The 17,463-nt window shown below is 42.7% G+C and overlaps 1 protein-coding gene across 4 annotated transcripts in view; it reads left to right on the top strand.

The window, feature by feature from the left end:
* LOC125454703 (collagen alpha-1(XII) chain) overlaps positions 1 to 17,463 on the top strand; it is a 266,793-nt gene that overhangs the window by 237,332 nt on the left and 11,998 nt on the right. For all 4 annotated transcript variants that reach the window (XM_048535772.2, XM_048535773.2, XM_048535777.2 and 1 more), the window contains 4 exons: positions 9,039 to 9,074; positions 10,322 to 10,388; positions 13,730 to 13,918; positions 16,436 to 16,513. In XM_048535772.2, the coding sequence (XP_048391729.1) occupies positions 9,039 to 9,074; positions 10,322 to 10,388; positions 13,730 to 13,918; positions 16,436 to 16,513 (370 nt within the window). The remainder of the gene's footprint in view (positions 1 to 9,038; positions 9,075 to 10,321; positions 10,389 to 13,729; positions 13,919 to 16,435; positions 16,514 to 17,463) is intronic.

Genomic DNA, 17,463 nt, shown 5'->3' with positions numbered 1-17,463 from the left:
TTGACAAGGTAAATACTGAGAGGATGGTCCCCCTCATGCGAGAGTCTGGGACGACAGGGCCATGCCTCAAATAAAGAGGCAACAATTTAAGACAGGAATGAGGAGGAATGACTCTTTGGTATTCCTTGCCACAGAGAGCTGCAGTGGAGGGCCCCTTGTGTATATTTAAGGCTGAGATCGATCGATTCTTGATCAGTTGGGGAATCAAGAGAAACAGGGAGAAGGCAGGAAAGTGGATGTGAGGAATGTTGGATCAGCCATGATCCTATTGAATGGTGGAGCAAACGTGATGGGCAGAATGGCCTCCTCCCGTCTCTTTTGGGCTTCAGACTGTGAGGTGGATATGATTGGCAATTTTTGACAGCAGTCAACTTAGGTAATGCAGCTTGCTCATTTCCCAGCATGCCTTTCATGCTATGATTTCATTTTTAATAACATCGAGTTTGGGAAATGGATCTGATGAGTGATGCCAGCATTTATTGCCCAGTCAAAATATGTAGATATATGAAAATAACCCAAACTGTAAATATTAAAAAAAAAACAATAGTAATAAAATAAACTTTTGAATTCAACAGCTGCTTTGCATTAGGACTCTTGTTCCTTGTGGGTTAAATTATTTTTGTTGGTTGGATTGAGAAAAGCTTGTAGCTCTGCTGTACATTCTCATAGGAAAAATAGTGTAATGTTCCAGGATTTCAGACTCGTTTCCAGATATAGTTCTATCAGAGAAAAATGTAGAAAACTACATATGGGAATGTGGACCACGAATAGATCAATGAGGTTGTTTTGGCAACTTTCCATTTCCATGCAACAAAGAATTCCACACACATCCTTCACTGAAGGTAAACTCAGCACTCTCCAGGGAAGTAAACCCCTCTGAGGTCTTATTTTTAAAAGGATGGTGAATACATTTGGCTGAATTTCTCCTGTGCAATACTTGAATTGACAAATTGATTAACTTCTTCTTTTGGTTTCCCTGTGTAATGCTTTCAATGAATTCATTAAGAGTTGAAGTAGATTTTCTCTGCGTAGTGTGAGTGATAACTATTGGATTGTCAGGTGTAGCTTCCGTACATAACAGTTTCACTGAGTGGAGGACAACTTAGGGTGTAGTAACTATTTATAATTAATTCATTAACATGTCATGGTGAACTTTGTGTGATTATTGCAATTAACTAATGAGTTGGCACAAATTTAACAAAATTCTCTTCCCTTCCTATAAAAATAGTGATCAGAGAATACCACTCCAGTCAACTCATAGAATCATAGAGATGTACAGGATGGAAATAGACCCTTTGGTCCAACTCGTCCATGCTGACCAGATATCCAAAATTAATCGAGTCCCATTTGCCGGCATTTGGCCCATATCCCTCTAAACCCTTTCTACTCATATACCAATGAGATGCCTTTTAAATGTTGTAATTGTACCAGCCTCTACCACATTCTCTGGCTGTTCATTCCATACATGAGCCACCCTCTGTGTGAAATAGTTGTCCCTTAGGTCCCTTTTAAATCTTTCCCTTTACACCTTAAACCTACACCATGTCATTTTGAAGTCCCACACCCTGGGGAAAAGACCTTATCTATTTACCCTGTCCCTACCCCTCACAATTTTATAAACCTCTATAAGGCCACCCCCTCCGAGCCTCTGGTTTGAGGTTTCCCTCAAACTCGTTTGAGATATTGCATGAACTCTGGCAATTCCTTGTTCTGAGGAAGGGTTACTTGACCAAAACAATTAACTCTGATTTCTCTCCATAGATGCTGCTAGACCTGCTGAGCTTTTCCAGCAATTTATGTGCTTCTTTCTGAGTTACAGCATCCGCAGTTCTTTTGGTTTTTATGCCAACTCCTTGGTCTTTTCAGACAATGCAGCATTTAAAAGTTTGTGTTTTTTTGTGGCCAGATTTTTAAAAGCTCTATTTGCAACGGCCTGGAACACTGTATCTCTGGCCGGCAGAGAGCTACATCATCCTGAAGATGAACCATTTTTGAGAAGTTTGGGTAGAAAGTGGACGCTGAGCCAACTGAAGTAATGGAGCCCAATGAGACCCCTCTCCCACAGCAACTGGACATTTCTGGTTGAGGTGTGACCATGCCACGGTTGAAACATGGAACACCAAAAGGAGGCAGCCCCCAAACAGACTGGGCAATGTTTCCTCCCAGCAAACAAATCTGCTTGTTAGACCATAGCGGAGGCAAATTCTCACTGATATTGTCACTAGTCTGTTAATCCAGAGACCCTGATAATGTTCAGGGGATCCAGATTTGAATCCTACCGTGTTAAATGGCGGAATTTGAATTCAATAAGAATCTTGAATTGAAAGCCTAATGTTGACCATCAGACCATTGTTGATCGTCAGAAAACCCTATCTGGTTTACTAATATCCTTTCAGGAAGGAAAATACTGTCCTTACCTGACCTGGTCTACATGTGACTCGAGACCAACAGCAATGTGGTTGGCTCTCAACCAGGCCATAAATGCTAACCTAACCAGCAGTGCCCTCAATTTGTAAATGTATGAAAAAACACCATTTGCAATTGCTCGTTCTCCAATGGTCTGCTGGTTTTGCTGGTTTCTAAAACATGTTTTCTCCTTAAAAATGGTCCACAGAGATCACTTCAAAGGCAAAACTGTCTCTTTTTCTCAATTTTGTTGCAGGGCTTAGTTTCTACAACCCTGGGCAGTGGAACTGCCTCTGTGTCATTTTTAGATGATCTCTGATTGGCCATTAGGTCTTGGCATCCTCTAGTTATTAATTGGCCAATTCTACAAAATAAAAAGTCATCTATTTCCAGCACAGCACAGAGATGGACCATCATGTCTCCACTCCAACACGGTAACTTAAACCCTTTGGCATCAAAAACATGACATTTAGAAATGTGCTTCAAGTTGCCTCAGAGAGGAGTACAAGAAAAGTAAACACAAAGCCAAAGAAAACGTATGGAGTGGGGATGGCAGGGTTCTAATTGAATATCTGTTTTCTTTTTCATTCAATGGATTAAACCCATCCTAACTTCGATTGTGTGTGGAGAAAGTCATGGTGAGCTCCCTTCTGTACTGTTACAGTCCTTGGGTGAAGAGACGCTCACAATGTCCCTTAAAGAGGGAGATATAAGATTTTGACCCAGCGACACTGATGGAATGGTGATGTAGAATTATAGAATTCCTATAGTGTGGAAGCAGGCCATTCAGCCCATCGAGACCCAGAGTATCCCATCCAGACCACCCATGAAATTCTATCTCTATAACCCTGCGTTTCCCATGGCTAATCCACCTAGCCTGCTCATCCCTGGACAATACAGGCAATTCAGCGTGGCCAATGCACCTAACCTGCACATCTTTGGACTGTGGGAGGAAAGTGGAGCCCCCAGAGGAAACCCACACAGACACGGAAGTTGGGACAGGGTGGGTGAGGGTTCAGTGGGAATGCATGCAAAGTGCACACAGACAGTCACCCAAGGCTGAAATCAAATTTGGGTCCCTGGCACAGTGAGGCAACAATACTAACCACTGAGCCACTGTTGTGCTCCATATTTCCATCAGGGTGGTGAGTGTCTTAGAGGGAAACTTACAAGTGGCAGTGGTCTATATCTGCTGCCCTTGAGTGTTGTCGGAGCTGCACAGAGCGGCAAGTGGAGATCAATCAGCCGGACTCCTTAGTCGTGTATTGTAGATGGTGAACATGAATTGGAAGGATAATAGGCGAATTCCAAGAAGTGTCTTAAAGGTGGAGATGAAGAGATGAAGATCGAGGGGCTTAGGAAAGGAATTCCTCACCTTTAAGCCAGTATAATTGAAGGCACAGCTGTGAATTGCACATCAAATTCAGTTGGCAGGAATATATTAGAGACCGCAGTTCAAGATGATGTGAAGTGTTCAAGTGAGGGAGACGGCCAGAGAGAAACAGCAGAATTAAACTAGAAGTTAATATTTTAAATGTTTTGCATCTGGGGACTCATAGTGAGTAACTCTGCTGAGGACAGGGGGTAAAGGGTGAGTGGGACATGATGATACAGATAGCAGACCACCTGAACTTCCGTGAATGAATTAGTTGGGTAATGGTGGCAATGATTTGGATTTTGTCAGAAGAAGTTGGAGACATTGTGAAGGTGCAGAAGGCATTATCTTTTGGAAGTTGGATTGAGTTTAAAGTAGAATTACAAGGACCACAAACTTGGGAGCTTATCCATGTTTGTACCAAGTCTCTCATGAGATCACTGGCCTTAGGTGAACTCAAACTGAGAGTCAGTGAGCTAGCTATTTCTGAGTATGGTCATCATAGTCCAAGCAGACTAAAGGCTTCTCCTTCGTTAGAGAGAGAGAGAACTCATGGTGGTTGCTCAAAAAGCTCAGCAGGTCTGACAGCATCTGTGGAGGAGAAAACAGAATTAATGTTTTGGGCCCTGTGACCCTTCCTGAGAATGTAGAAGTACACTGCTTTGTCCTGGATGGTGTTGAGCTTCTTGGGTGTTGTTCAAGGTCACCACGGCTCAGGTGAGAGGAGAGATTGAGAAGGAAAGTCCGTCATGGTAACCTCAGCTAGTGCAGAAATTGAACTCACACTGTTGGCATTATTTTGCATTGCAAACCAGCTATCCAGCCAAATAATTCCCAAATATGTGCTGCTAGTTAACACTGTCAGCAACCCCATGTATCACCTTGCTGAGGATTAATACTAAATGAAACTTATGGCAATTGGATTTACATTTATGCTGCTTTTTGTCAAAATGTTAACAATTTTCGCTTGACTATGATGGCAGTATAAAAGCCACCATGAAATAAACATTCTAAACAAATCTATACGTCAAACACAGCCATACTGCATACTCACTCCCCACAGACTGTTTCCTATCTACTAGGCACATGTCAGGAGTGTGATGGAATACTCCCCACTTTCCTGGATGGGTGCAGCTTGAACAACACCCAAGAAGCTCAACACCATCCAGGACAAAGCAGCGTACTTCTACATTCTCAGGAAGGGTCACAGGGCCCAAAACGTTAACTCTGTTTTCTCCTCCACAGATGCTGTCAAACCTGCTGAGCTTTTTGAGCAACTTTGTTTTTGTTCATGATTTACAACATCCACAATTCTTTTGGTTTTTAATTAAAACAGCGTACTTGATTGGCTCCACAGTGACAAACATCCACTCCATCTACCACCAATGCTCAGTAGCAGCAGTGTATACCATCTACAAGATACGCTGCAGAAATTGACTAAAGATCTTTGGACAGAACTTTCTAAACCCCCAACCACTCCATCTAGAAGCCACAGAGGCTGCAGATACGTGGGAACACCACCATCTGCAGGGTCCTCTCCAAGCCACTCACCATTCTGACTTGGGAAAGTTCCTTCACTGTCGCTGGGTCAAAATCCTGGAATTCTCTCCCTAAGGGCCCATAGCACATGGACTATAGCGGTTCCAAAAGGCAGTTCAGCACCTTCTGAAAGGCAACTTGGAATAGGAAACAAATGTTAGCCCACTTTCTATTAATGAATAAAAACCAAAAAAAAGTAAATTAGTCACACATTACCTTGTGCGGCTACTTGTGCCACCCCACCTTTCCCCCCTGCTGCCCCCCTCTGAAGCCCCTGTAGCAGTAGCTTGGTTAATAGGAAGCCATTGGGTTAGGGTTAGGAAACTATAGATTGCAGAGTGAACGCAGCAGCTTGGCTGTGGAACATTTCTTTGGACTATTCCAGCTGCTGGCATCAAGCTCATCTGGCATGAGAAAGGTCTGGCATCGGCATTGACCGTCGGATGCTGCATCATGGCTGGGGACTTCAGTGTGCTCATGGAGTTGGCTGCCACTTTGCATTGGAAAGGGAAGTATCCAAACCTGGTGTGCCATATTACTATCAGCCTCCTACAGGCTTCCTGATATGTCTTCTAGCAGGTTTGTCAGTGCACCAACTATTTTACTGGGTAACTCCACTAATCTTCTCATGTAGGCCACCCCATTCCAGGTCTCTGCAGCAGATCTACCCTGTGGTCCCTACAGCAAACTAGCACCTAGGCTACCCTTATTCCTCACCTGTCTACAGGTCATCTGATCAGGGGTCAATGTTATCCTTTAAGATGGTGACTGCGGACAGTGCATGAACAATTGGTGGTATTCCATCATCATTCTCCTTCTTGCTCTTGTCTTGGGAATTTGAAAGAAGAAAGCTATACAGGATGGAGAGAAAAACAGAAAGTGCTGGAGAAACTCCGCAGGTCCGTCTACAACTATAGGGCAAAAAGGAGTTAACGTTTGGAGTTTAATCTCAGTTGCTGTCAGATCCATTGCTTCTGAAGAAGGGTCACTGGACTCAAAATGCTAGCTCTGCTTTCTCCCCCCACCTGCGGAGTTTCTCCAGCACTTTATTTTTTCTTTCAGATTTCCAGCATCTGCATTTCTTTGTTTTGTTTTATGATAGCCCCAGGGATTTGGTAAAGGGAGTGGGGTAAGCACTTTCAATAGTCCATCTGCAGCTCACAAATTGGAACAGATTCAGTGATCATCAATATGCATGTCAGGATTGCTACAGCTTGGCCTTATCATTAATTTTGTCAATAGTGCCTGAGTAATTAGTTCACCTTGGATGCCTGAAGGCAGAATTGGGCACATTAACGCAGTCACATGAAACAAGGGCTACCTCTACAGATTAATACAACAGGTGAAGTTAGCTCTTCATGATGCTACTATGCAGTAGCAGCGCAAGAGCTTTCTTCTCCAACCAACAGGATGTAGTTGTCTAGCCAAAAAGCTGCTCTTCCTACCATATAAATGAGTAATGTGGTGAAAGAATTTCAGTTTTGGTGTAATGCCAGATCTGTTGGCTGTCAGTCTCAGTGACTGGCAGATCGTATCAAACAACACAACTTTTTGGCTATTTGCAACAGGATGATTATTAAGTGTACTCAACCACTCTGTGTTTTCAAACCTCAGAACAGAATGTCCAACGTTAGGAGTGATTCAATGATTGGCAAGCACTTATTCAATATTCCTGAGTGTGCCAGCATTTCCACTAACAAACTATTTAAAATGATCAGTTGAACTTACACTTTCTAGAAGCTACAAGTACATGTGTGTAGAGCCTGGGTCCTCTGCAATTTGTCCAGGCATTGTATCTTCTCAATTAAACAAAATCTTGAGAGGACATTATTTCTTAGCCCATTCCTGATGGCTTGTCTCACCCAATCATAGAGTCATACAGCATGGAAACAGACCCTCTGGGCCAAACATGTTCTCAAACTAAACTAGTCCCACCCGCCTGTGAGGTTTTCTGAATTTTCTGAAGATGGGTCTAGACCTGAAATGTCAGCTTTCCTGCTCCTCTGATTTGCTGCTTGGCCTGCTGTGTTCATCCAGCTCTACACATTGTTATCCCACCTGCCTGTACTTGGCCCATTTTCTTCCAAACTTTTCCTATTTGCAAAGTTATCAGAGTTGATGCACCATTTTGAATTCAGATAAAATCTTGAGGATAAATTCCTTGGTGCATTCCCGATGGCAGTGCTTCAAGTGCCAACCATCAGCACCCTGTTTTTCAAACAGTGTAAATTGTTGTTCCTTTTAAAAGTTGATATTTTTGTTTTGGTTCTGATGAGCATAGGATGGAAAGCTTCAATGGCATGTCTCTTTCTCTTCTCAGCAATAGATTATGTGATGAGGGTGATGTGGGAAAGAGGATTATACCTGGGGAAATGGTCAACTTTGTTGGGTTGAGCCCCACCACAGTTCCCAGCGTCAGCATTCCGATGGTGGTGATCTCTGCGGTGAAATGCGACTATGCCTGTCCCCTGCCAGTTAGATGTTGCCACCTTTAGATGTTGCCCAGAAAGAGAGGGGAGTGGTTTGTGAATGAGTGTGGTGCATTCCATTTGGATGACATGGGCTGTATTGTTGAAAACTTTACAGTACATGCAAGTTGTGAGGTATCAATATGCAGAGGTATTCATAAGACTTTCCAAAAAAACTTAGTGGAAGCAATGGAACCAGATCACCTTGACGTTCATTACCAGGTGTCTAATCCCAATGGCCCTGGATTCAAAACTAAGGGTTCAATGTTCTCACACAACTGATCAAGGTCTGTCTATGTATTTTTAAAAGCCACAACCCAATAACTGCACAATGAGCATCACACCTGGGATGTTGTGCTCTAAGAAGTTCGAGGTCCTTACCATGAGTGCGATACTTGGAGCAGTGGCGACAGAGGGCTGAAGTAAAACTACGGATGTTAGACATGGGTTGCCACTGATAAAGATGGCCATTCAGTGAGTGATGTTAGCATGGTGCACTGAAGCTACTTTTGAAGATGGTAGGATTGACCAGTGAAGATTTTTCACTGACATTAACCACTCTTGGTAAGAACCTCGAACTTCTTAGAGCACGGCATCCAGGGTGTGATGCTCATTGTGCAGTTATTGGGTTGTGGCTTTTAAAAATACATAGACAGACCTTGATCAGTTGTGTGAGAACAATGAACCCTTAGTTCTGAATCCAGGATCATTGGGATTAGACACCTGGTAATGAACGTCAAGGTGATCTGGTTCCATTGCTTCCACTAAGTTTTTTTGGGAAGTCTTATGAATAGCTCTGCATAGTTGATATCTTAATGTGTTGAAGCCTCAAGTGCAGCTTTAGAAAATCTTGGATTCTGCTCTCTGCCATTTTACACTGAGATTGGATATACCCCTATATCAAAATCAATTAGAATGACCTCCAGCACTTGCTTCAGTGAGAATGCACTTTGTTCCTTGGGAGGTGACTTTTAATAATGAAGGCTAGTTCTAACTTATACTAGCTTCTCTCAACGTCCTGCAATAGGGTCAGGGTTAGCTACCCAGCACTTAACATAATGTTGGCCACAGGCCTGTATCACTGAAATTAGCAGGCAGTACAAAATTCACATGCTTCTTGCTTCAGAAGTAGTGGGCACTGGGTAATCCTCTGATGTGATCCCTTGGATGTTTTCATACTGAAGCCAAAGTGATTCAGTTACATACGAAGCTGCAACACAATTAAAATACTGTATTTTCTTTTTGTATAGGGGCAAACTGGTCCGAAGGGAGAGAAAGGAGACCGGGTAAGTGTAAATTTTACTCGCAGTTTTATTTTGTGTCTCACTCTGTGCTTGTAGTTCAGCATCTCCGAAAGTAAGAAGGCATCTGTTGAATGTCCCCCAGTTCCTAAAAGAGCTGTTTGAGCTGATGACTCAGCTCTGTGTGAATTACAGGTGGGAATTGAATCGAGAATTATTATAATCTGTGAGTTACAGTCAGAATCTATCTAGCTAATCCCAGATGGTTGTGCATGTTGCCTCAGCATGTGTAGCTCAAGGGCATTAATGAGATGTGGGCATCCATCAAACAGTCAGACACCCTTGTTGGGGATACTTAGAAGTAGCTCAATGGTATTGCCACTTAGTGCCCACCCTACAATCCCAAAATCTGGGAAAGTTATCCCTCCCAGTTTACAATCACCATCATTCATTGATGTGAAATGAACAATAGCACTACTCATCTGTGAGCCACTGCTGAGCACCCTACAGCACTCCCACCACCGAGCCCCAGCTCAATTTTTGTAAAATTACTACACCTTTCCCTAAAGTTTAGCATCAGTTTCATTGTGCATTATCTACTCAAGACTAAGTGAAGGGTAATCTTTACGATGCAGCAGGACAACTCATTTAAGTAAAACAACTTAAAACTTTGGGTACCGCCAAGTAAAATTCATTAAAAACAAGAGATCTAAGTACAATTTATTGTACGTTCTCTCTCACTGTTTTACAACTGTTTGTGACTGAAATTGGTCTTGGACATTAATGTGCAAAGGCAAGTTTTTCTTTCCACAATGACTTCCCCTTACTTCTGCATGAGGATTTTGTGAGCTCAAACTTCACTCCAGAGGTTTCAGACAAACATTGAGGCTGATGTTCCAGGACACGATTGAGGTTTTGCCGCACTGTCAAACATATCCCCCTTCAGATTATACACAAAACTACAGGAAGGTGTATCCAATCCCATGGCAGTCTTTGAAGACGAATCAGCACATTTTATGCCTTGCTGGCTAAAACCCATCCTTCAGCCATTACCTAAAAACAAACATCTGGTAATTCATTTCATTGCTGCTTGTGGGAGCTCGTTGTTTGAAAATTGGCTGCCATGTTACCTTCAATTTAATGTGACCATACATCAAATGTATGCGTTTGGCTGCTGAACACTTTGGAATACATTAAGGCATTGAAAGATAAACGACTGATCTAACTTTTCTTATTTATTACTGTTAGATAATTGAATTTGTGATATGTGTTTCTTTTTGTAATATTTCTAGGGTGACTTTGCTCCCCAGAACATGATGAGAGCAATTTCAAGACAAGTCTGTGAGCAGCTGATGAACAGTGAGTGTGACTGTTTTGGTTACTAAGGGAAACCTCAAAACTGTTGTGATCTCGAGTTGGAACTGGTTTATAGTGTTTCTGTTTCCGTGTACCCAGGACAGCAATTAACATTACCTGATCTGCATTCTCATGTATCTTAGAGTGAGGCGGTGTGAAGGAAGTATTTCACATCATTTAGCCAATTACAATCATACTTTCCATCTTCAGAGCCACACAACTGAGCTTTGCTGCCACTCTCCTTACACACTAGTCGGAGAATTTTGGCACACACCCAGGTTCTACTTGTCCCCATTCAATCTAGTTATTTCAATCTTGCAAACAGATGAAGCCTTCTCTTCTCAAGTGGTAAAATTTCCTGGGAGTGGCAGTCAACATTTCAAATACCAATTTTCTTTCATGAACTTGAATATCTTATGTTATCGATCAGTATCCTGGGCATCTGGGTGCAGAGGGGAACATTACACAAACACATCTTACAATCAAAAAAGGATATAAAATGGACCGTAAGTTTCTGAAACTGATATGTAAACCAAAAGCTAGGACCGCTAAACTTGAAGACACTTCAATAATGCCGACATATCAAATAGCAGTCAAGCCCTATGGCTCGAACAGTATTTAAAGTGTTTTGTGAGTCCTTAGAGTCAGGAGCAGGAAATGGGAACCTACAACAATTGACCTGCCAGTAATGCCAGACGACACACAGGGATGCTATTCACATTGCGGGCTCCTGCTGTACATTAAGTAGCAGCTGGGTTTGCTTCATTAAAACAGGGCCAGCGCTTCAAAAGAACACTGTTGGCTGTGGGGTGCTTTGGGACATTTTGAGGTCATTGAAGGCACTATAGAAATGTACACCTTTCTCATTGCAAAGGTGAGCGTAGGAAACATGCGGTTGCAGGAACTTGCAGTAGATCAGGAATAAAGAAGGAATGAACTGACTGCGGAAATTCAATTGTAAAAGAATGATGCAAACAAAGATTGTTAAATAAATCAATACTTAGTTGAATGCCAGTGATGGAATTATTTGCATGACAACTTTCACTTAGGATATGATAAAATATTTGTTGAAAATTCTTAATACCTAGTCCTGAGTAAGGGTAGAGTAGATGGTTAATTCCACAGGAGTTTACTTTGTCATAGCTATCAATATGAGCAGTGATGCAAATGTGTGTACACAAATGTTTTTATGTATCTTTACATACATATCTATAGAAAATATATGTGTGTACATGTTTAGGCTTATCACTAATGACAAAAAAAATTCATAACCAGCTTATTTAATGATTTCAATTCTTGGAGACTGGATGTATGTGCTTTTGCAATGGGATGATTAGGTAGTGAGTACAGCTGACAATATGGATGTCCCAATGACCACTTTTCTCTTCAGATTGCCCCCAGGCAGGCTAAGGTTTGCTACCTTCACAAAGCTCCCAGCATGTTGTCAAGAAGTCCACATCCTGCTGAGGACAAAAAGCAGCAGCTGAGCCACGTCACCTCACATGATTTGCTTCTGTTCAGACAGATCAAAGACTTCCCAACATCACAAATAGGTATGCTGCAGAAGAAGGCCCATTCGGCCACCCTTATCTGCTGCGACTCTCTAAGTGAGCATTGTAATTTCAGTGCTGTGGTCCTCCCTTTTCACCAGACACTTGGACATTGGTTATTTTAATAGAAATATTGAACACCCTCTTGGATACTCCAATAGAACTCCATCACACTTACTGGCAGCACCTTCCAGACCCAAACCACTTGTTAAATTAAGAAGATTTTTCTGACCTTGCATTTGCCTCTGTTTCAGATCATTTTAAATTTGAGCCTCTTGTTCATTATCTTTCTGGAAGCAACAACAGCTTCTCCCTATTCAATCTATTCCAGACTCCTCATGATTTTGAAAATTCCATTGTGTCTCCTCTTGTAAAGATCATTTTATTTCCTTTACTTTTAGACTATGGTCTAATAAACAAAGATACTACTTTTAATAAAGAAGAGGCGATAGTGTTATAGCTTGGCTATTAACCTAGAGACCTAATTAATATTCTGGGACTTGCTAAAAATCTATAATACCCAATGAAAATCTAGAATAGAGAATCTAATGATGACTGTGAAGTTGTTGCTGATTGTCAGGGAAAAAAACCCATCTTGTTCACTGATGTCTTTTAGGGAGAAAAATCTTCCATCCTTCCCTGGTCTGGCCTACATGTGGTTCCAGATCCACAGCAATGTGGTTGACTCTTAACTGACCTCTGGCAATTAGAGATGAGCAATAAATGCTTGTCTAACCAGAAGCACCCACAGCACTTGAATGAGTAAAAATTGTACTCTTATCTGTCTCAAAGCATAATTGGCTGAAATTTAAGAGCATGCCTGTTAGTATAATCATTTAATTTAGTTTATCCAAAGTATTTCATATTGGCTACTGTCTGGCTGGCTTTGTAGCAAGCAACTAAAACTAACTAATTATTTGCCTTCCCTTACTCCAACATCATTGGCACCAGCAAGATTTTATGGTAATACCGAATGAATGCATAAACAAACATCCTCAAGCAGAAAGAGTAGACAGGCTAGGCCTGTTTCCTCTGGAATTTAGAAGATTCATTTATGATCCTGAGGGGATTGGACTAGGAGGATATGGAAAGGATGCTTCTTCTTGAGGGAGAATCTAGAAATAGCAGCCATAGTTTAAAAGTGAAAGGGCACTCATTTAAGACAGAGATGAGGAAATTGTTAGATAGATGCCAGCAATGTACCTGTGCTCGAAGAGTTTAGTTGGGGAGCAGCAAGCTCTGGAACATAAGCCTTCAGTACGATTGCTGGAATGTTGTCGGGGCCCATAGCCTTTGCAGTATCCAGTGTCTTCAACTATTTCTCGATATCACATGGAGTGAATGGAATTGGCTGAAGACTGGTATCTGTGATGCTGGGAACCACTGGAAGAGGCTGAGATGGATCACCTACTCAGTACCTCTGGCTGAAGATTGCTGCAAATGGAACCATTTCATTAGAGATGTTTCATTACCGTGCTGGGGAATATCCTCAGTACAGCCTCTGATGAAGCGTTGGTGTGTTTTCCCGCCTGGTTTTTAAACCAGGTCGAGTTCAATGGGGTCGAGACCCCATATACATTCCACTACGGAAGAAACCCAGAGACCTTAACTGCTTTACTTATGCAAAGTTGTTTCGGCAGACAAATATTTTGGATCTGGGCATTGACTAAAGCTGCGCCAAGAAATCAAGAGTACAGCAAGAACATGACAATATCAAATACACGGCAAGTACAGAACAAAAAATTAGCTGCCAGCTTGATATAATATTAACACTTGAATTTTCTACATTTGCAGACCACATGAGGAGAGTGAACTCATTGATAAACCAAATTCCCAATGGTTACTACTCGAACAGAGCTGTTCCTGGCCCACCTGGCCCACCTGGCGAACCAGGTAGTACTGGACAAGTAGGAGAAACGGGACCCCCAGGTACACCAGGATTCCCAGGACCCCCTGGTGAGCAAGGCCGACCTGGTGAAAGAGGTAAGAGACAGTCAATCGGGAATTTGTAAACACACTCACCAGAGTTAAAGTTTCTTATCGAGTCACAAAAATGTATGCTATAGAAGGAAGCAAATGAGCCCATCATTGCTGATCTTGAATAAAAGCTCTTCAGCTCGATTACCTTCCCATTCTCAGTCCTTAGAGCTGTAAGTTGCAGCATTTAAAGTGCATTGTCAAGTGCTTTTTATATTTGTGATGAGAATTTTTTTGCTGTGTTCTTTCAAGGGCCAGTTCCTTACCATTACCATCCCCTACATGAGAATGTAAGAAAAACAAGCAGGAAGGCACCATTTGGCCTGGCAAAGCTGTCCCATTATTCGATATGATGTCTTTCCACTGCCTACAGTTTTCTTCCACAATATCAAGCCCTCTGGCCAATTTTTGTTTTAGCTGAAAAATTCCTAATCATGTGTAATGCATTTAAGACTGTATAATTAGTATGTCGCACAAAAACCATGAGGGCCAGTTCTGAACTTCGCCAAACCACATTAGCAAATGTTTGCCAGTTACAAAAGTACTGGTCGATCATCACACATCGCTTCATGTCACCGAGCCAGTTTGGGATCCAAACTTGCCAACTTTCCGTGGATCCCATGGGCTTTTATTTGTCTGATGAATCCGTCATGCGGGACCTTGTCAAAAGTGCTGCAAAATTCGCTGTGGACTGTAATAAACATGCCCACCCCATCAACATTCCCTGTTACCCTCTCAAAAACCTTAATCAGTTTAAGCAGACATGACGGTCCCTTAACAAATTTATGCAGATGTGGTTGACTCATCTCTGGCTTATTGTAGAACCCCTACGATGTGGAAGCAAGCCATTTAGCCCATTGTGTCTGCACTGACCCTCCAAAGAGCATCCCACCCAGAACCAGCTCTTACCATATCCCTGTAACCCTACATTCCCCATGGCTAACAAAAACAAAGCTGTCGGAAAAGCTCAGCAGGTCTGGCGGCATCTGTGGAGGAGAAAACAGAGGTAACGTTTCGGGTCCAGTGACCCTTCTTCAGAACTGATGGTGGCTGGGAAAATGTCAGTTTAAATGCAGAAAATAGGGAGGTGGGTGGGGTAGGGAGTAAACGATAGGATAGAGCCCAGAGAGAGAGAGAGAGAGAGAGACAGTTGGACAGACAAAGGAGTTGCTAACGATCAGGCTGGGAGGGTGAATAGTTGTTCATGGGGACTGTTAGTGACTAACAACAAGAGGTGTGTAATGGCAGGCTACGTGGTAAAAAGGCCTGCTGTGTGGGGTAGGGGGCCGGGACATGGGAGAGTTAAGGCCTTAAAATTATTGAACTCAATATTGAGTCCAGAAGGCTGTAGGGTTCCCAAGCGGAAAATGAGGTGTTGTTCCTCCAGCTTGCGTTGAGCTTCACTGGAACGCTGCAGCAAGTCAGAGACAGAGGTGTTGGACAGGGAGCAGGGTGGTGCTTTAAAGTGGCAGACAACAGGTAATTCAGGGTCTTTTTTGCGAGCAGAACGTAGGTGTTCTGCGAAGTGGTCACCAAGTGTACACTTAATTTCCCCAGTGCAGAGGAGACCACATTGTGAGCAGCGAATACAGTAGACTAGATTCTGGGAAGTGCAGGTGAAGTGTTGCTTCACCTGGAAGGTATGTTTGGGCTCCTGGATACTCAGGAGGGAGGAGGTGAGTGGGCAGGTGTTGCACCTTTGCTGGTCACAGGGGAAGGTACCATAGAGCTGATGGGCAGGTGTTGGGGGGGTGGGTGAAGGAAGTGTGGACCAGGGTGTCCCGGAGGGAACAGTTCTTGTGGAAAGTGGACAGGGGAGGGGAGGGGAATATGTGACTGGTGGTGGCATCTTGCTGGAGGTGGCGGAAATGGCATCTGATGATCTTCTGGATGTAGATGCTGGTGGGATGGTAGATGAGGATAATCGCTGTTGCTGGAGGGAAGAGAAGGGGTGAGGGCCGAAGTGTGGGAGCTGGGTCGGACCTGATTGAGGGCTCAGTTGACCCTGAGAATCCTCCTCCACAGATGCTTCCAGACCTGCTGAGCTTTTCCAGCAGCTTTGCTTTTGTTCCTGATTTACAGCATCCGCAGTTCTTTTCGTTTTTATTCCCCGTGGCTAACTCACATAGCCTGCACATCCAAAACACTGCGGGCAATTTAGCACGGCTATCCATTGAGCCACAATGCCACCCCATGCAGACTTGATAATTAATAAGTACTATTTTGTCTATCACTGTGGTTAGACTGATTCATCGTTCCTGGATCAGAGGTATGGACTCTAATACCATGACACCAGATGTCTCATGACCATGTTCAGTGATGGAGGGCTGTATGGCCTATTCCTGCTTAATAAATTGTGATGATGGTACATTCGTTCTGCAACCAAACTGAGGCAACAATGCTGGAAGTAGAGACCATTGACCTGTTGTTGCTTAATTTTTAATTTCATTGTGAGTGAACTGTTTGAATGCTCCAGTGTTGCAGCAACCCTCAACAGCATATCTTTTCCCCCTTGACAAACAGGAAGCCCTGGAGAAAAAGGTGAACAAGGCAGTACAGGCATTGGGAAACCAGGACAACGAGGTTTACCTGGACCTCCAGGTATGTCATTTTATGTCCGAGCAGATGTTTGAATTCCAACATATAAGTTGCATGATGAAAAATGTCTTGAAATTGATCAAAATTTTTAATGTTATCTAACGAATTAAAGAAAAAGCAAACCAGAGTGGGCCCCTTCCCCAGTTCCTACCAATGTCAACATCGTGGGTACCATTTTTAATTTGGCTGGCTGCGCGATAAATTGGTTGTCTAGTAAATGCGATGTTTTCCAATCCAAAATCAATCATTCGCAATGGGTTTTGGACAAATTCTCTGTCTTCATCTTTGTGCCAGACTGTGGCCAGGCAACTCTCATTTTCTCTGGAAGAGATAACAAAAGCTCCTTCCCAAAGGTTCTGCCATATGAACAATAAATGATGATTTTGTTCAAGAGCTAAGTGGGCAGAAGGATTTTTTGTTCCTTTTTCTGCCACAAGCGAGTATTGTTCGCCCCATTTTCACACAGCAGTGACTGGGAAATTGACTTTTAATTCCTGAAGACAATTGCAATTTGAAAATTCTAGTAGACATCCTGTTTTTGCCTCCATCCTTTTATAGAATTCTACTGGCGCAAGGCCTCAGCTGGAGAGCAAAGTGCCAGTTTCTGACCAGCAATGACTAGCAGAACACTGAATCATACGGTGTCCTGGGAATACTAAAAGTTTACTTAAGTGTGATTGTTTTTTTCTGTTGAGGAACACACAATCTGCAGTGCACATAATTCGCAAAATCCTCAGCAGTAGAGATCCAATTGTTTGGTTACCCATGATTCGGCTCATTCCAAGACAAATATTACATCAGCTACTCACAGGTCACAGAGAAGCAAAGGTGACGTCTTGTTTTATTTGCTTAATGTGGGCTATCCCCTGAGGTAGCCATAGTTCATAATTTAAAAAGCACAGTCATGCATCTATTCTTGGTGTCCAACTCACAGGCGAATGGTTCAATTATGA

The sequence above is a fragment of the Stegostoma tigrinum genome, chromosome 9 (assembly GCF_030684315.1).
Source record: "Stegostoma tigrinum isolate sSteTig4 chromosome 9, sSteTig4.hap1, whole genome shotgun sequence".
NCBI classification, from domain to species: Eukaryota; Metazoa; Chordata; class Chondrichthyes; order Orectolobiformes; family Stegostomatidae; genus Stegostoma; species Stegostoma tigrinum.
Note: the sequence above shows the minus strand (reverse complement) of the source record. Positions and strands in the feature narration are given on the sequence as shown.